The 19731-nt window shown below is 41.9% G+C and overlaps 1 protein-coding gene across 1 annotated transcript in view; it reads right to left on the bottom strand.

Moving 5' to 3' along the window:
- NPAS3 (neuronal PAS domain protein 3) overlaps window positions 1-19731 on the bottom strand; it is an 888972-nt gene that overhangs the window by 776436 nt on the left and 92805 nt on the right. Inside the window, 1 exon segment of the mRNA XM_038407448.2 lies at window positions 18072-18161. Coding sequence (XP_038263376.1) covers window positions 18072-18161 — 90 coding nt within the window.

Here is a 19731-nt window from a genome sequence, read left to right as displayed (position 1 = left end):
AGCCTGAAGGGCTAGTGCTCAGAATGCCTAAAGCACTTGCCTCTGAGCTTGTGGTATACCCAGCCTACTACCAAACACCGATAGGACTAGTCTACCAACAAACCCATTACACTCTGTAGTGAGTGGGGTTTGTTACACAGTTTGCTTTGCTCTGAAGCTTGACGATCTCTGTGTGGCTTTCCCTCCTCTAGGAATTTCACATACAAGTCACTCATAATAAACACATAAAAAGGCATAATCGGTGAAATTCACCACAGTGAATATGTGTCCACACCACTGAGGCTCTATTGAGCCACCTACCAGAGGGTGCAGATTAGTTAATGTGAGTATACAGGAGGGACTCCACACCAGAGCCATCCCTTGGGTATGGCGAATCGGGGTGACCACCCCGGGCCCTGCACTTTGGGGGGCCCTGCGCTTCGATAAAATCGTGAGGAGACAGACGGGGAGGTGAGGCAGGAGGCGGGCAGGCAAGCAGGGTGAGGAGGAAAACAGGGAGGTGAGTGGCAGGCAGGCAGGGCAAGGAGGAGCCCCCCTACCAGAACCTCCCCCTTACCCCCAACGCCTACTGCCTCCCGCAGATCAGATGTTTCGTGGCAACAGGAGGCGCTGCGGGGGGAGGGGAGAGGGTGCAGCGCACTCGGCAGAGGGGGCCGAACTGGGTGGGAAGAGGCGGGACAGGAAGAGGCAGGGCAAAGGTGGAAAGAAGCAGGGTGGGAGTGGGGCCTTGGGGGAAGGGGTAGAGTAGGGGTGGGGCCTGGACGGAGCTGGGGGAGCACCCCCCAGCAGATTAGAAACTCAGCACCTATATCCCAGGCCCCGCACCTCACTAGGGATGGCCCTGCTCCACACCATCTCTAAAAACAAACCAGCATGGAGAGGAATGTTGGATGCCAGCTGGCGAAGGCTGTGTTTATGCAGACTGAGTGGCCTAAAAACTCCACAAAGACTTTGATGCGCAGCAGCTGCTATTCATCTGTGGTGGGGACTGTGCTACAGTGCAATAGCCAGCCTGTGGACAGAAGGATGAATTTTAACCCACTCACGCACTGTCTACTGCCTCACAAAGTTCATTTCATCGACATTTGTGCAGAAAGAGATAAATTTCACTCTTAATACATTCAATTAAAAAGAGGTTATAAACAAGGAACTAATTCCAGAATATATCAAATTTACTGTAAATGGCAAGCATCTCTCTAATAAATACTGCATGATACAGCACTTCAGGTTGCTCTGCATCACGATCTGCAACCTGAGAGATGGCACAGACCCACTGTCATTTCTTAAAATACTGAGTCCACAAAGTTCAGTGAAACTATGATGGCAAAAGATATCTAATCTAACCAATCTCTCATAGTAGAACACACTGGGAAAGATGAAGTTTGAAAACATCACGTCTTCCCTCACTGTTGACCAGATTTTTCCCTTTGGTTTACCTGTTTTCAGAAGATATGGGGAAGTTCTATATATTAATGCAGCATTCTTTTTGACAGTGGGTGAATTTATCACTATTTTGTTACACTCACCACAGATAAAATTATGGTTCATCTTCCTAGCCCAAAATTTCATTAAAACACTAGTATTTGCTTTCTTTTTAATTTTCAAAAGTTGTGTAATTGTTCAATTTTAAGTATGTGTACACAGTCTTCTACCAGTTAAGATTTAAAATAGGACTTGTGCTTCCTGTATCCCAATTTGAAAAGATGCAGAATTTCCTTAATTCTTAATTTTCTCAATCTGAGCAATCTCTCTCTTATAGGAAAAATGTAAATGACTCCAAATGAAGACTTGCTTTAAATTGAGGAAGTCTGTTGCTATTGTAAAAGTAGTTAACTAAAAGAAACAGTCAGAATTTTCCTTATATCATATGTTTAGTGATATTTGTCAGGCTGTATGTGGAACAAAATCTTTATCACTTTTAATCACGGCAAAGCTAAAAAGAGTTACATTGCAAAACAACAAGAGAGTGTTAACTTAAACTCTAAATGCACAGGATTTAATTGTGCTCTCAATGAGAGTAAGCCATATGAAGGGACGTGAGAAAGTAAATGACTGACTAGAATCATCTTTAAGGGTACAATACCTTCGGGATACTAGAGGAAACCTCAACCCATTTAAAAAAGGGTGTAGCAAGCGCTGCTCCCAACTGTAACCAATCCCTGGGGTTAGGAATAGAGAGATTAGGGCTATACCCCTCCCCACAACTTGCTATAACCTTGTGAAGCCAAGTCTTTACAGCAGGCATTACTAGTCTGCTCCAAGCCATTGTGTACAACAGCTCTGAAAGATGGATTATGCCTACCCCTAGTATTCTATGCAGAAGAGCTCTTTATTCTCTCTAGTGTACCTTATCAGATGGATAAATCAATGATCTGGAAGAAAACAAAACCCCTGCTGGTACAATTTGCAGATGACACAAAAACTGATGAAGTGGTAAACAATGATATGGACAGGTCACTTCTACAGAGCAATATAGATTTCATGGTAAACTGGGCTCGCTTGAACAACATATGAATACATCTAAATTCAAGATCATACATCTAGGAACCAAGGACACAGGTTACACTTATAAGATGGGGGATTTTATTTTGGAGTAGTGACTCAGGAAAGGACTTTGGGGTTATGGTGGGCCAGGGCCATCGTTTTATTTTGTACAGGTCCAGCACAATGGCATCCCAGTCCACATTGGGGTCTCAGTACTATAGCAATACTTGTAATAAATTATAATAACACTGATAAAGGCATTGAGATCTTACTGGAACTGTGTCCAGTTCTTGCATCCACACTTCAAAATGGATGCTGACAAACTAAAAAGAGTTCAGAAAAGATCTACAAGAATGATCTGAGGCCTGGGAAACACGTTTTACAGCATGGAACTAAAGTAGCTCAATCTACTTAGTTTACCAAAGAGACAGTTAAGAAGTAACTCGATCATGGTCTACAAGTACCTACATGGGGAAAAACTGTTCTGATAATAAAGGGCTCTTTTATCTAGCAGACAAAGGCATAACAACATCCAATGGATGGACCCTGAAGTTAAACAAATTTAGACTAGAAGTAAGGGGCACATTTTTAACAGAGAGGGCAACTAACTATATGAGCATATATAGGGATGTGTTGGATTGATCATCACTTGAACTCTTTAAATCAATATTTTCTTTCCAAAATATATGCCATCATTCAACCAGAAGTTATGGGCTTGATGCCAGAATCACTTGTTGAAATACTACTGTCTGTGTTATACAGGTCAGAATAGATTATGATGGTCAGTATGGCCTTAAAATCTATTAATATGAACCTATGAAAGTATGTAGCATGTGAGGATGTTTTCAGGATCACCACCCAGGCTCACATGTTACCTTACGAACCTACCAAAACAGACAACCACTACTTGCAGTAGCAGACAAAATTACTTCTAACTCCAGATTTCAGATCCAGGGCACTGATTTATTTCAGCATAGGTACAAAGTGCCACACCCGACTGAACAGTTGAGATACATCTGGCCAATGATCTGGCTGAATATACACAGATAAGGCTGTTAACAAACAAAGATAAAGACTTAAGACTCCATACATTCTTTTATTCCCAAGCTCACACCCTACATTCTATCAGCACCTCTCTTTTCTGATTCAGTTTATTACATAATAATGATTAACAATATCTATGACCAAATATAAGATTCTGCATTACACACTCAGTTATACAAGTATATTCATTGATTAGCAATAACAAAACTATCAATGATAATATTTGACAGCGATTTTGGAAACTTTCCTTGTTTAACCTGATTATATTTTCCTGCATCATTGTGATATTTCATTGTAATGTCATCCTTGTCCTGTACCCAAACCAGGGACAATTCAAGTGTTGAATAACAGAATACCCAGTAAAACAAAAATGTTGTTTTGCACTCCTTCCCAAAAAAAGCTTTTTCAAAGGTCAGATGAACCAAACTAAACTAGATCTACATTTACACTGATTATATAGCTGCTTATATATATTACATATATATACTATATGTATATGATAGATAGATAGATAGATAGATAGATAGATAGATAGATAGATAGATAGATAGATAGATATTGTTGCAAAGTTCCTGCTCTACCTTGGTGGGTCTTGCGCTTATTGGCGGATTGGCTTGCCTTGGAGCTTCACGTCAGCCCTCAGCTTGCCATTTTTCTGAACCCACAGTCCAGGTCGACTCCTCCTGTGTCTGACCAGGAGTTGGGAGGATTTGGGGGGAACCCAGGCCCACCCCCTCTACTCTGGGTTCCAGCCCAGGGCCCTGTGGAATGCAGCTGTCTAGAGTGCCTCCTGGAACAGCTGTGCGACAGCTACAACTCCCTGGGCTACTTCCCCATGGCCTCCTCCCAACACCTTCTTTATTCTCACCATAGGACCTTCCTCCTGGTGTCTGATAATGCTTGGACACCTTAGTCCTCCAACAGTCGGCGTTCTCACTCTCAGATCCTAGTGCCTCCTGCTCCCAGTGCCTCACGCGCACACCACAAACTGAAGTGAGCTCCTTTTTAAAACCCAGGTGCCCTGATTAGCCTTACTTAATTGATTCTAGCAGCTTCTTGATTGGTTGCTGGTGTTCTAATCAGCCTGTCTTAATTGTCTCCAGAAGGTTCCTGATTGTTCTGGAACCTTCCCTGTTACCTTACCCAGGGAAAAGGGACCTACTTAGCCTGGGGCTAATATATCTGCCTTCTATTATTCTACTATAGCCATCTGGCCCGACCCTGTCACAATAATATATATATATATATATATAAAAATGATCCATTAAATACATGATAAAATACACTTAAGCCCTTATGATTTTACATGAGATAAATTTACTTAACCATTTTTCAGAGTAGCAGCCATGTTAGTCTGTATTCGCAAAAAAGAAAAGGAGTACTAGTGGCACCTTAGAGACTAACAAATTTATTTGAGCATAAGCTCACATCCGATGAAGTGAGCTGTAGCTCACAAAAGCTTATGCTCAAATAAATTTGTTAGTCTCTAAGGTGCCACAACCACTCCTTTTCTTTTTTACTTAACCATTGTTTCACCTCATTCAGTACAGCACTTCTCTGTCCCTTGTATAATACAGTTTAACTTTGGGCACATATATACCTCTTTTAAATCAGTTCATAGATATGCAGGTTTCTAACCTTCAACAGCATGCCCACAAAAGATACAGGGTAGCGCTATTACTCTTAATTTGCCCATTACTTATGTGCTCAAGTTCCCACAGTTCTCATAAATATTTTACTGCAGGTATTTTGCTAACTACTTCTATCAAAAAATATTAGGTGCTAGTTTCAATCACGTAATGCAAATTACACTTTAGCGAAGCCAATTAATTTGTTTTCTTGCTCAGTTATGTTGTTCATAACTGATATTTTTGGTCCCTTTGGTACTAATATTTCTTGATTTTGTAAGAGTGGTAGTTATTTAAGGGGAGGGACAAAGCGAAACTTTCCCAAGCATATAAGAGCAGCTCAGTCACAAACACATGAATTGACCTTTCCATCTCAGAAACCAGGAACATGAACCTATAGGAAACCTATAGGTAATCATTGAGTGATTAACCATTTGAACAGTTTACCAAGGGCTGTGGTAGATTCTCTTTCAACGGAAATTTTTTAAATCAAGTTTGGATATATTTTAAAAGATATGCTCTAGTTCAAAAGGCATTATTTGGGGGCAATTCTATGGCCTTTGTTGTACAGAAGGTCAGACTAGGTGTTCACAATGGTCCCTTCTGGCCTTGGAAACTATTAACCGCGGTATTTGCAGTGTTCCACATAATTAGTTGAGGAGATGCTGTGGTAATATTCTTTAGTTCAGGTTCTGAAGAGTGGCTACTGTAATACAGGAAAACTAAGTGAAGGAGAGTTTAGATTGGAAAACAGGAAACCATGCTCTAAGCTTACCAAGCTCTTTCTGAGGAATCTCTTTTGGAGATCAGCTAGGAAGAAGAGAGTGTCAGAGACACACCCAAAGATTAATTTTTAGTTTTCCCATCAAAAAAATGTGATGGCAGGAGGATAATGCCCTCTCATGCTGTAAAACAGCCTGGTAAGAGATTTGGGGTGAGGGATTCCTTCAGCAATCCTTTTATGGGTGTGGGCATACATAGCTGCCTAATTCTGATATGACTAGGTAACTAAAAACAACCTTTTTAAAGAGCCTAACTGACTGTACGCCAATGTAATGCCATCTATTCCTGCATCCACAAATATTCTGGGATCATGGTTGGACTTGATGTTGTTGGATCTTAGGAAAGGTCGCTCAAAGAGCGTGGACATCTGTATTGTAGGAGCCAAGGAGATAATTTACATTTCTCTGTCATACTAAAATCCACAGTCTTGTTACAGATGGCATGTCTACAGCTTTCGAGGTATACCCAGACCTGTCAGTCACTGGCAGGAAAGGGTGTGGGCTTGGCCCAGTTCCTAAAGTCTCAGCCAGTTTTTGTTCTTTCTCCACAGCTGGTTGGTTAGTTCCAGATTCTCCCTGTTGCAGAGTAGGAAATGACAATTAAACCCAAAAGAAACCTCAGTTCACTTCCAGAATCATCCCTCTTTGACATGTGAGAAGCCCTCTTTTCTATTTGCCTAAAACTCTGTGGGCTTGTGCCCTGGCTCACCTTCATAGAGTGCTGCTTCGCAGTCAAAGATAGAAAGAAGACATAGATATAGGACTTTTGGAGGCAGCCAGCATGGGTGGGAATATCCTCTGCTCCTCTCCCCTGGATTCAGAACCCTTGGGCAGCATCAGATTGGCAAAGAAGCTCGCTGTCTGGTAGCCCTGCTCATCTTCACAGAGTGCTGTATCGCAGAACAACAGCATCTTGTATCACTCCTCATCTTCATGGAGCACAACATGGCGGATAAATCTGTGTTTGGTACCTCTGCTCATCCTCTCTGAGTGCAGCATAGTGAATAAACCTAGAAAGAAAACCCGGCTATGGGTCTGATTCCTCATCACGCACCTCAGAGTATACAGATGGAGAAGATTTTCCTTCTCACAGGTCCTTCACAGGAAATTTCTCCAGTTTAAGGTTCATCTCTGGTCCTCTTTGTGTCACAGAGTGCAATGCAGATAAGCAATCTTTGACAATCCCCTCCTAACTCTCTAAGTGGGGAGCAAAACTGCCTAACCTACTTCACAATAGCCAGAGCATACCCAGCTCTCAGCTGCTTGGGTCTGCTGTCACTGTGATTTCCCTGATGGTCACAGAGCACATTTCCTCCCTACTTTACCTTCTTACAAATGAATGAAAAGGAAGGTGGCTCTGAGGAGCCAGACGGAGACCCAAATCCCCCCAGACAGTCTCTGTGAATAATTACATATTCCTCCAGAGTCGTCTTCAGCTCTTTGAACCCCCGGATTCCTCCTTTATTGGGTTTCCTCTGCAGCAGAGCCCCCTAGGTTATCCAATAGAAGAGCTCATATGTCTTCATCCCTTCACTCTTTGATCCTGCAAAGAATGGATTCGTGGGATCACTCCTCAGTACGGCCTTCCTTACTAATGCAACTTGCAGGTTGTAATACAATTCCTTACTAATACGTCATCCTCACCCCAGTCCAAAAGGGGAAACAAAAGGAGTAATGGAGAGCTAGTAATAGTTCTCTCCCCTCTAAGGTGAAACACTATTAGAATGCCTCCAAAGGACAAGGAAAGAACATAAGAACGGCCATACTGAGTCAGACCAATTATCTGTTTAGCCCAGTATCCTGTCTTCCAGCAGTGGCCAATGCCAGGTGCTTTGGAGGGAATGAACAGAACAGGCAATTATCAAGTGATCTATCCCCTTGCCCATTCCTAGCTTCTGGCAAACAGAGGCTGGGGACACCAACCCTTCCCATCCTGGCTAATAGCCGTTAATGGACCTATTCTCCATGAACTTATCTAGTTCTTTTTTGAACCCTGTTATAGTCTTGGTCTTCACAACATCCCCTGGCAAAGATTTCCACAGGTTGACTGTGTGTTATGTGAAAAAATACTTGCTTTTGTTTGTTTTAAACTTGCTGCCTATTAATTTTACTTGGTGAACTCTAGTTCTTGTGTTATGAGGAGGAGTAAATAACAGTTCCTTATTTACTTTCTCCACACCTGTCATGATTTTATAAACCTCTATCATATCCCCCTTAATCGTCTCTTTTTCAAGCTGAAAAGTCCCAGTCTTATTAATCTGTCCTCATATGGAAGCTATTCCATACCCCTAATCATTTTTGTTGTCCTTTTCTGAACCTTTTCCAATTCCAATATATCTTTTTTGAGATGGGGCAGCCACATCTGCACGCAGTATTCAAGATGTGGGCATACCATGGATTTATATAGAGGCAATATATTTTCTGTCTTATTATCTAACTCTTTCTTAATGATTCCCAACATTCTGTTTGCATTTTTGACTGCCGCTGCACATTGAGTGGATGTTTCCAGAGGACTACTGGGGGAGCTGATGGACAAGGGAATAGCAGAATTACCAGGTAAATTTAGGAAGTCTGTGGTCCTTGCCAGAGAATATAGGAGAAAATAGAAACCTTATGCCTGGGTCAAACACCCTCTCTGGGTTTCCAGTCAGGATATTCAACTGGAAAGAGAACCCTCCAGGGGGGAAGGTGAGGATAGAGACAACTCTCAAGTGGAAACTTTAAGCAGTCTGCAGTGCTCTAGCCAAATGGGCAACCATCTTCTCCAGTATGCAGATCGCTAGTTGCTCTCCTGTTCAGATAAGTAGTTTTTGGAGGTTGTTCAAAGGAGTTATTCAGTAGACTTACTCCAGCTCCTGAGGTATAGATTCATTTAATTTCCATCATTATACAAACCAGGGAAGCATTGGGACGGGCATTGGGATAACTGCTACCTTTTGTGGAATGAGATAATAGATGTAGGCCCTCTGCTTCATCCCCTTCTTAGTCACAAAGAAATCTGATGGAAACAGAGCGGTGCTTGACTCAGAATGTTCTCAGTAGCGATAAAGACCAAGATCGAGAAGGCCATATCCATTCAATCAATATAGGGGATTTTCTTATTCCCTGTATATCAGAAGTATATCTTCTCTATATTCTCATTTATAGGGTCTCACAGGAGGAGCCTATACTTTACCTTGCAGGATGACAGCATTTACAGCACAGATTTTTTGGCCAGGCTATTGCTCCCAGAGTACTCACAGAGGTATTTGTCATGGCAGTAGAAGCCCTTGGACAATGAGGGGATCCCTTTTGTCCTTTCTTAGATAACTCTGTATTCAGTTTACCATACAAAGACAAAGGAGTAGAAGACATTCACAGAAATGAGCAGTTCAGATTGGAGAATCACCACTTGGTTCCAGATTGGGAAACGAACCCCCTGTAGACAGCTATAAACCCAAGTAAAAAGTAATGACATTGCTGTCAAATTAAGGAGAGATGGGAAGAATTATGACAATATCAAAGAGGTTGAAAATCTCAAGAGATGTTGCCATCCTTTCCCCCATTTCATTTCTAAATGATGGTACCACATATAATTTTTTCCATTGGCCTGGGCTCACATGAGACCTGTAGATCTTCCTTTCACATCTTCAATACAGTCTTGTGTCTCACCTGACATCAGATAACTGAGGAACAAAAGGCAGAATTTTTCCACTATGCAAGCTTCTGAGAGTAGCTATTATGGCTCATGGCAGCCTAGAAGGTTGCATCACCCACTCAGGGATAAGAACAGTCCTGGGGGCTTGATCCTCAGAGAGGATGCACAATACGGATGTCTGAAGCTCAAAGTGATCCCTCTGGGACATTTTAGAACAGATTTGCTATTAATTTACATAATCTGATGTGTGGGAACAGGTGTCCATCCTTCCACAGGGAGTTGCAAATGCAGTTGTCCTGGACAGAAAGATCCTGCTGTCTGTCAACCACCTCTACATGATTACTCATTCCTCCTGAAGCACCTCTGCACTGGCCACTGTCAGGAGACAGGACATTGGGCTAGATGGACCTTTGTTCTGACCCAGAATGGCCATTCTTATGTTCTAATTACCCTCACTGTTAAAAATGTACACCTTATTTCCAGTCTGAAGTTGTCTAGCTTCAACTTCCAGCGACTGGATCATGTTATACCTTTCTCTGCTAGATTGAAGACCCCATTATCTAATATTTGTTCCCTACATATTTAGTTGCAGAGACAAAATTATAAAGTTTTAAATGACTGCTACATATTTAGTTCTTTGAAACCTCCACTGAATATGAAAACAAACTCCATGATCACTTTCTAATTTTATTTTAGTGTGCCAGCGAAACATGAACTTTTGGCAGACAGCAGGGCAATACGGGCATTTTGCACTAACTTTTAGGATTAGGTATATTCCCCTTAATCCCTGGTGGAACTTCCAATAACATTAATTGGAGTAATATGCACAGGGGTCATAGGCAGCATACAACAGTCACTATTCTAAATATTTAAAGTTTTACCTACGTAACTACTGTTATTGTGGTATTTACCATCTTTCTTAATACTATTAATTGCAGTACTTGTAAAGACTTTAATAATGATCACTGTATGGTGCAACTCCTCAGAAATTTGTGCTGCAACATCCTTTTTGCAAAATCATTTTGCACATATCACCACACATCTTTAAACACAATATCACAAATTGTTGCTTTTGTCAAAGTTAGGCACAAGACACCAGTAAAAGAAAAGCATGGGTAAAAAGGATAGTCAGTAATTCACACACACGAGTACTGGATTTAGATTAGAAAAGGTTATTCTGCATATTCACTATATACAGATCTCTTACACAAGTAATCCCTTGAATCATAGACACTCAGTGTTATGCACTTGGACTTTAGTAAATGTAATCACATGCATTGTCCAGTAGGGCTACAACCCTTTTCAATAAACTCTTACAATACATCTTGGACTACTTAAGGCTCCAGGTATTGTGTATCTTTATGGAAAATGATTTTTTTTTTAGGTTCATGATACATAGGGTTGCCAGGTGTCTGGTTTTCGACCAGAATGCTAAGGCAAAAATGGACCCTGGTGGCTCCGGTCAGCACCACCGGGCTGTTAAAAGTCCAGTCAGCAGTGTGGTGGGGCTTGCCAGCCCTGGCTCCGCTAAGCTTCCAGAAGTGGCCAGCATATCCCTGTGGCTCCTAGGCATAGGAGCGATCAGGGAAGCTCCGCACGTTGCCCCTGCCCCTCGCACTGGCTCCCCAGCTCCCATGGACCAGGAACCAGAGCTACCTGGCCGCGCCTCCCCCTGGGGGCCAGACATTCCGGCCACTTCCAGCTGCAGTGTGGCGCCAGAGCAGGTACGAAGCCTGCCTCAGCCCCACTGCACAAGTGACCGTGAGCCGCCTCAGGTAAGTGCCGCTCGGCTGGAGCCTGAACCCCCTCCTGCAACCAAACCCCCTGCCACAGGTCAGAACCCCCTCCTGCACCCTAACTCCCTTCCAGAGCCCTGACCTCAACCCGCTGCCCCAGTCCCCTCCCAGAGCCTGCACCTCACATCCCAACCCCTTACCTCATCCTTGAACCCCCTCCCGGACCCAAACCCCCTTCCCCAGTCCTGAGCCCCCTCCTGAATCCTTAACTCCTCATCCCTGGCCCCACACTAGAGCCCACACCCCTTCCTGCACCCCAACTCCCTGCCCCAGCGTGGAGCCCCCTCCCACACCTTGAACTCCTCATTTCTGGCCCTACCCCAGAGCCTGCATCCCCAGCCAGAGCCCTCACCCGCTCCTGCACCTCAACCCCCTGACCCAGCCCAGTGAAAGTGAGTGAGAGTCAGCGACGGAGGGAGAGGGGATGGAGTGGGGGCGGAGCCTTGGAGAAGGGGCAGGGCAGAGGTGTTCGGTTTTGTGAGTTTAGAAAGTTGAAAACCCTAATGGTACAATGTAAACCTCAGAGCTCAGGACCTCATCGGGTTTTTTTTTTCACATTTAGGGGATGGAAAAATTCTGTTTACATTAGTAAGTCTCCAAATGCTACTCTGATTCCTGTCCTGTCCTATTTTGCATTGGCCCTTAGTACTCTTGTAGTTTTAAACAACACTGCTTGGTGACAAGTCTGCAGTACCTACAATAGTAAGTACCGCTGTCATCAGAAGTAAATCAGAGGGACCACTGTGTAGCTATTCTGGTTAAACAGCATGTAGAGAGTGATGGCCTTGACCCCTCACACATCCAGTGTCCTTCCCCAAATCCTTTTTTTCCTGAATGCTAAAAAGGTGAAGGCTGCATAAGGGATGAGCAAGCCCTGTGCTACTCTATATAGTTTCTGAATTAGCCATTGCTCCACCAGAGAGTGGCCTCTTGCTCACTGAAAGTTCTGCACAAGTGGCCTAACTCTTTGTGATATGAAAGGTGCACAGAATCAGGCAAAAAGAAAGTAATCACACTATCAGAGCATAACTGAAAATTAGCAAAAAAGTAAACCAGCAAGTATAATGGAAAGATTTATAAATGTTTATGGCAGAACATTTTAATAGCACTCTATAAATAACCAAATTCTACCTCTCATAAAAGGTATGCCTGCATAGTACCAAAAGTTCAAATTTGGCTTTCACGTCTAAACTTTTGTCATTTTTACTGAAAGGTTTTCCATGGTTGTAGTTAAATTTTAATGTCAATGGAAACACATGACCATAGGATCTGAAGAAAGAATTTCCAATAGCATCAACAATGAAAAAAATATAAATTACAGCACACAGCAATTAAATAAGCTGTATATGAACTTTCCTCAACAGTATCACAACTCCAAAGAACCACAGAAAAAATTCTATCAATGTTAGAGTGTGGGGGCAAGGTTGCAAAAGATTAGTGAGGAGCTAAGTGGTGGACTGCGTATGTGACTGGATGTAAGCGGAGGATGCAGGCAGTTTCAATGAACTTTGTCCGACAGACCCTGCCAAAAGATATGACAGACCCTGCCAAAAGATACTGTAGCCTAGCTCAGCATATTTTTGCCTGTACACAAGTTAGTTTATGTAATAAGCATAAATCATACATATAAGACTGTAATCAGCTGTTGACACCATGTAACCCCGAGATAAGCACAGAGAATATAGCACCGCAGAGGATTTCCCCCTGGTGGAGTCCTGCCTGGTTAGCTGTCCCGAACGGCCAGAGTCCCCTGCAGCCCCTCCGCGCATCCGAGGGGCTCCCTGCGCAGATTGGAGCGCAAGTTCTTCCTTCCTTCAATAAAGTGTAGTTTACTATTCTTAGGCCTGAGTGTCTTCCTTTCGCTGGTATCCCCCCCCCCCGCCCTTGTGGGCACAATTGCCATCACAAACAGGATACCAGCGGAGGGATGCCTCTTTGGGGAAGGAAGGATAAGGGGGAGGGAGAGAGACGGTAACCCCCAGCTCCTGCTCGAGCTCTGGCCATGCACTGGGGTCAACCAACCCCACCAGCTTGCAAGCCACCAGTGCCCACCGTCCCATGGAGGGCCACCCGGGGATGCAGCTCTCTCCCTCCCCCTTATCCTGGGCTCACATATTCAGGTCTGCTCTTTGTATACCCGTGCACAAGCGCCACACAGGAGCAGACTATAAAGGGGTTGGAGGAACTCATCCGCTATTACGGATCCCCCCTCGAGGTGCAAAGTGACCAGGGAACCCATTTTATGGGAATGGAAATAAGACAATGGGCTAGGGGATGCGGGATTGCGTGGGTGTTCCACATCACATACCACCCGCAGGGCACCGGGCTCATTGAACGCATGAACGGCTTGCTTAAAGAACAGTTACGTAAACTATCTCCGACTGAGTCCCTGGCCGGGTGGAGCCATAATCTTCACCAAGCCACATCTGCGCTCAATGACCGCCCTCTGTACGGCTCCACCCTATAAGCTAGATTTAAGGGGGAGGTCATCAAGTGGCCCCGTGTGTTGCGAGTGCAGTGCCTGCACCCACAAGCCCACTTCCCCATTCGGGCTACCCCGGGAAGCGCTGGTCTCGATCTGCAGGTCCCTCAAGAGGGCCTCACTCTACAGCCCAATAGCCGGAACCTTGTAAGTACTGGCTTAGCCATAGGACTCCCACAAGGCTATTATGGGTGCATTGCCCCATGCAGCAGTCTGGCCCTTAAAGGCACAATGTTGTGGCAGAAGTAATCGATGCTGACTATACCGGGGAGATTAAGGTGCTTTTGGTTCACAATGGCCCGCAGGCATTAACCCTTCCCCAAGGCGAACGTATTGTGCAGTTGATTTGCGAGTGCATTGGGTTGCCTGATGAACAGTAAGTGGATGCGCTTGCACCCACCACTTGAGCAGGAGAGTTCGGCTCAACTGGACGTGCAGTTTGGGTTCATGACCCCACCAAACATAACCCACTCGAAGGGGAAATCCTAGCTGATGGTCCCGGGAACACTCACCTCTTACTGCTAAAAGGGGAAGACGCCCCAATTTTTGTGCCTTCTAAGCATCTTTCTTCCAGGCAACCATAGCCGCCGCATTGCAGTTTGGGCAGCTCTGCGAGTGTCCCAGTCACGCCACCCGAAGGCTGACGCCTGCGATGGCCCTAGAACGTGTTCTCTACGGCATAATCCTCCAACTAATTTTAGCTGCAACAGATGCCCAAGCCACATGGCACCACAACTCGGCTGTCCAGCAGATGCAATTGGTGGCACTAGCAGGATAAACTCATTGAGACTGATATTCATAATATGATGGACCACTTGAAGGTGTTACATGACGTGGGCTCTGAGACTCTCTGTATGGGATGACCCTTGGCAGTGGCTAACCTCCTGCCTTCCAGATCTCGGCACCTGGGGGAGACACATTGGGCTCCTGCTATTGATTGAACTACTGGGCTTTATATTTGTGTTTGTCATTCTTCAGTGTTGCATGAATTGCTCCTCCGCCTTTCTGGCCGACTATCAACCCCCAAATCAGTGCGCACACTCACCGTGCGCTGGTGGCAGTAACTAATACACCTCAGTGTGCCAAGGGGTGGAGTGTAGGGGCAAGGTTGCAGAAGATTGGCGAGGAGCTAAGTGGTGGATTGAGTATGTGTCTGGATGTAAGTGGAGGATGCAGGCAGTTTCAATGAACTTTGTCCGACAGACCCTGCCAAAGGATACTGTAGCCTAGCTCAGCATATTTTTGCCTGTAAACAAGTTAGTTTATGTAATAAGCATAAATCATACATATAAGACTAACCAGCTGTTGACACCATGTAACCCCGAGATAAGCACAGAGAATATAGTGCCGCATAGGACTCCCCCACGGCGGCGTCCTGCCTGGTCAGCTGTCCCGAACGGCCAGAGTCCCCTGCAGCCCCTCCGCGCGCCCTAGGGGCTCCCCGTGCAGATTGGAGCACAAGTTCTTCCTTCCTTCCATCAATAAAGCGAAGTTTATGAGTGTCCTCCTTTCACTGGTATCTCTCCCCTCCCACCCCCCCCGCCCTTGCGGGCACATAGAGGAAAGTCAAAACCTGCTACATAACTTCTATAGAGAGAAATATATTACATTCTTCCCAAACAACCTATGTTTATTATGTGACATTAATAGCATGATAAGGTTTATAACCATTCAGATAAGCAAAATCAGCTATATTAAATTGAATAATTATAATTAGGCTTGGCAGAATTCAAATTATATTTTTGATCATTTTGATGGATAACACCAATTTTTGTTTTTAAACATTTTGGGGGGTTTATTGTTGTAAATTTTCACAATTGCACAAAATTATGGGTTTTAAACATTCTTTCTATTTGTATCTATTTACATTTTCACAGTTGTGTGAAATTATGCCGGGGTCAAACAATTATTTAATGATAGCAGTCATTGAGATTCAAAAATTAAAGATTTATAACTCTTAACATACAAATTATCAACGTTGCATGTCAAAATACAAATATCCTTAAATCAAACTCTAATAATTTCTCAAGCAGCAGTTTTCTTACCTTCCTAATCTGTAAATTTCTATTATCAAGGGAAATATTTTTCTGATAGTTTGTGTGTAAATGGCTACATCAATGCTTATCGACATTTACTGATAAAAATCTAATCCTTTCAAGACTAATTATAATATTGACTGTTGCATCAAACTTAAAATTTTGAGACTATTTTGCCAATATTTGCCTTTAATAAATACACACCCAGAACACTTTTCTTGCTGTCACGTCCGTTATCTACTGCAACTTCACTGACTGCAAATGATATCTATTATTAAAAACTATGCCTATCGAAGTATTCGTAAGCGTTTTGAATGAAGCCATCACTGTGCTTGCAACCCCCAGCAAAGTTGGCCAGACTACTATCCACTATCTTCTGCCAAGAGTTGTATCTCCACAGCCACAGTTTCCAGAGTCATGAAGTCAGTTTTACAAACTGACATGAACCACTGATGGCAAATCTAACATTATGCTTAAAGAAATCACTGAGCATTTATAGTTACTGAACTGGTGTATAACAAATAAAACTACTGCTCAAAGATAAATAGAGTACATCCATCTAAAGTCACCTTTCCAAACAGAATGCGCATGGTTCTTCAAATTCTTCCAAGAGACAGACTACACTATACAACAGGGGTAGTCAATAGGCAGACCACGGGCCAAATCCGGACAGTCAGATGCTTTTGAATGAACCCCAAAATCTTTTTATTTAGTTATTATTATCATCATAATAATGGACCTTGACAAAAAATAATTGATTACCCTCATATACAGTGTTATATCTGGATGGATGGCTTATAAAATTATCACAGATTAAAAAATTATCTACAGAATGATCAATAAATCAATGTAAATCATGAATAAAAAGAAAATAATTTAACTCTAAAAACAGAAAAATGGAGGATGACCAGATGACTCAGCAGTAAGTCAGGCTATCATCGTGGCTCAACAAGCGAATTAACACTTTGGAAATCTTTGGCTCGGTCTTGATTTCTCTTTATGTTCTAATATCGCAAACTTTAATTCTTCTTTGTATTCTTCTCTTACAAACTTTAATTCTATTCTTCATCCACTCTATAGCTACAACTTTTACTACTGTGGTGGTTTCCCCAGTAACTAAATTAATTAATCAAATTGACAACAAGCTATAGAATAATTGGAGGGTAATGTGAACTGAAGAAACACAACAAATATTGCTTTCTTGCCAAAGAAACCTCTAGCTACAATATAAACACTATTTTTTCTAGAAATTAATTTCTATTGAGCAAACTGTAGTATTTTTTTATCTACTTGTAGATAACTGATTTAATATGCCACAAAACAGGAATATAGTTAGAATATAAAAATTAAACATTAAGGGAAAGTAAACAGTTTGGAAATTCAATAAAAATAACCAGACAAGTGATAATGCATTTGTAAAATATTAACACAAAATCATCTATAATATAGTTATAAAATGTCATCTCTCTCAATTCTTACTGGAAATGGATTATTGAATCTAATCATTAAAGATTATAATTCTTAATATATTCAAAAAGAAACTCTGCAGACTGTCCAAATCATGTTACATTTGCTTGCCCATATTAATAGACATCTACAGTACTTTCATCAGAAGGACTAGTAACATTTGGTAGTTAGCCACAAATGCAGGTACCATTAGGTAATGGACAAAGGCAATCGACAAAGCAAGAGGACAACTCCAATTTAACAGTCCTGTAAGGTACATACTAATTAGCTGCAAAGCTATGAAATCCTAGCTAGCATGTTAAATCTGCTACATGACAGTATAATTTGACTTCTTAAAGGATTATGCAAATTATAACCCATCATTCCATTACATGACTGAAAAAAGTGACAGCTAATTTATACATAACACACCTTTCAAATCCCTAAGATGTGAAACACCTGTGCAATATACTTTGCCTAGATTTTGTACTGTATAAGTACTTGTTTATTGCAATATACAGAAGAGATTTAATAAAGTCACAAGATTTTTTTTAATCTTTTTAACTTTTAGAGAACAATTCCAAATAATTAAACAACAATGTACTGTCCCTGTTTTAGTGGTTTTTCATTTAAATAGAAGTATAAGGTTTCAATACATGTTTAATTTCTGATAGCGGGAGAGCACGAGCACTAATGCACGAGCCAGAGGTAAGACTCACACAGATTTTCAACATACTTTTGGTAGGTAGATTCACAGTAGATTCCGTCATATCTGTAGATTTTCCTACATTCTGATTGGTTGGGCAGAGGATGCTGGACAGTTATTCTGTAGAGGTATCAAAAACAGATATACATGACTAGAGATTCTCTACAGTCAACTGTAATGCAGGACAATAAGTATGTTGAATTTTAACGTCTGTCTGATCTCTTTACATAATTGCATTGTGCACACACATCCAGCAGTTTCCACTTCTTTTGAAATTTGCAATGAGAGTAAACGAAATGTCAATTCTCCACGAGAGCAATGTTTCCCTTCTCAAAGCAATGAATGTGGAAGAGGTAAAGAATTTCATAGATACAAAACTGAATACATTCTTTACACATTTTGGGTAAATAAAATACTGCTTATCTCATTGACATACTTTGCTGGTTGCGGCAATCTTTACTCAGGCAGAACTCCCACTGATACAAATGGGAGTTCTGCCTGAATAAGGACTAAAAAACCCAGCTAATTAAAACCCTGAGCCTGCTCCCACTGAAGTCAACAGCAAATCTCCCATTGACTTCAGTAACAAAGGATCAGGGATACAGCAGCATTTTAGGGTCTGATCTTAAAGGTGCTGATCACCTTTTAAATAGGGCTGTATGTCCTCAACTTACATTGACATCAAAGGATTGTGAAAGCACTTGGCACCAATCACAAACTGCTCAGCACCTTGTGAAATCAGGCCCTTAAAATCTCTGAAAGACTTGTCATTCGTTCCATTACAACCCCCTTTACTTATAACCAACAAGTTATAATTTATCTATAAAAGTTCAACATTGTTTTAAAAAATAAACAAACCGCATTCAAAATAATATCCAACTGATTACTTTTTTGTTAACTTTTCTGACATATAATTAAGTTTTAGGTGTTTTTGTGTGTTCCAAAAAATTAAAAACTATTTCCCCTTTTTTAAAAAAATGAAATTTAGTAGTAGCTACCTCAAAATGAGACCATTTGTTTTATCATTGTAAAGAATACAACTAAAAAAAAATGTTTAATCAACACAGTAGTATCCTGTGAAAAATATCATTCTAAAACCTTTCATAGACAGTATCTATATGTAATTTCTGACCATTGTTATCTTAATATCTCTGAGCGGATCTTGCAACTGAAAATTCTCTATGCAGAATATTTGTTTTAATAGCACCTTGACTATAGGTCTCCCAAAAAAGCTGGTTATTATAGCACTGCAGAAACCCTGGCAAGGTGATAGAAGAAACTCAGTTATGAATACACTGTATCCATAGTTCTAAACTTCAGAGTTTCCAAATCCTTGCCCAATATTTTTAAGTTTAGAGTTATTTCTCTCCTTTTTCAGTTATTTAAAAATAAACACTGAAAAAAAAGGAAAAATCCTTCTGTGAAAACATTGGGCCAAACAATGAATCAACATACTTCTCCCAATCCTACTGACTTCAATGAGATTGCATGGCACCTAAATTAGCACAGAAATTGGCCTGCTATGTTTAAACTAAACAAGAAAACGTTTCCGAAATGCTACGGAATGCATTTTCCAGTCCAGAGCAGGTTTTTAGTCACACAGAAGTCATGTGTCTCACACCCAGAACAATGCTTTGAAAAAATTCCCCACGTCTCCTTGTATGATGTTTGTCTCTTATTATTTAGATTT

The sequence above is a fragment of the Dermochelys coriacea genome, chromosome 6 (assembly GCF_009764565.3).
Source record: "Dermochelys coriacea isolate rDerCor1 chromosome 6, rDerCor1.pri.v4, whole genome shotgun sequence".
NCBI classification, from domain to species: Eukaryota; Metazoa; Chordata; order Testudines; family Dermochelyidae; genus Dermochelys; species Dermochelys coriacea.
Note: the sequence above shows the minus strand (reverse complement) of the source record. Positions and strands in the feature narration are given on the sequence as shown.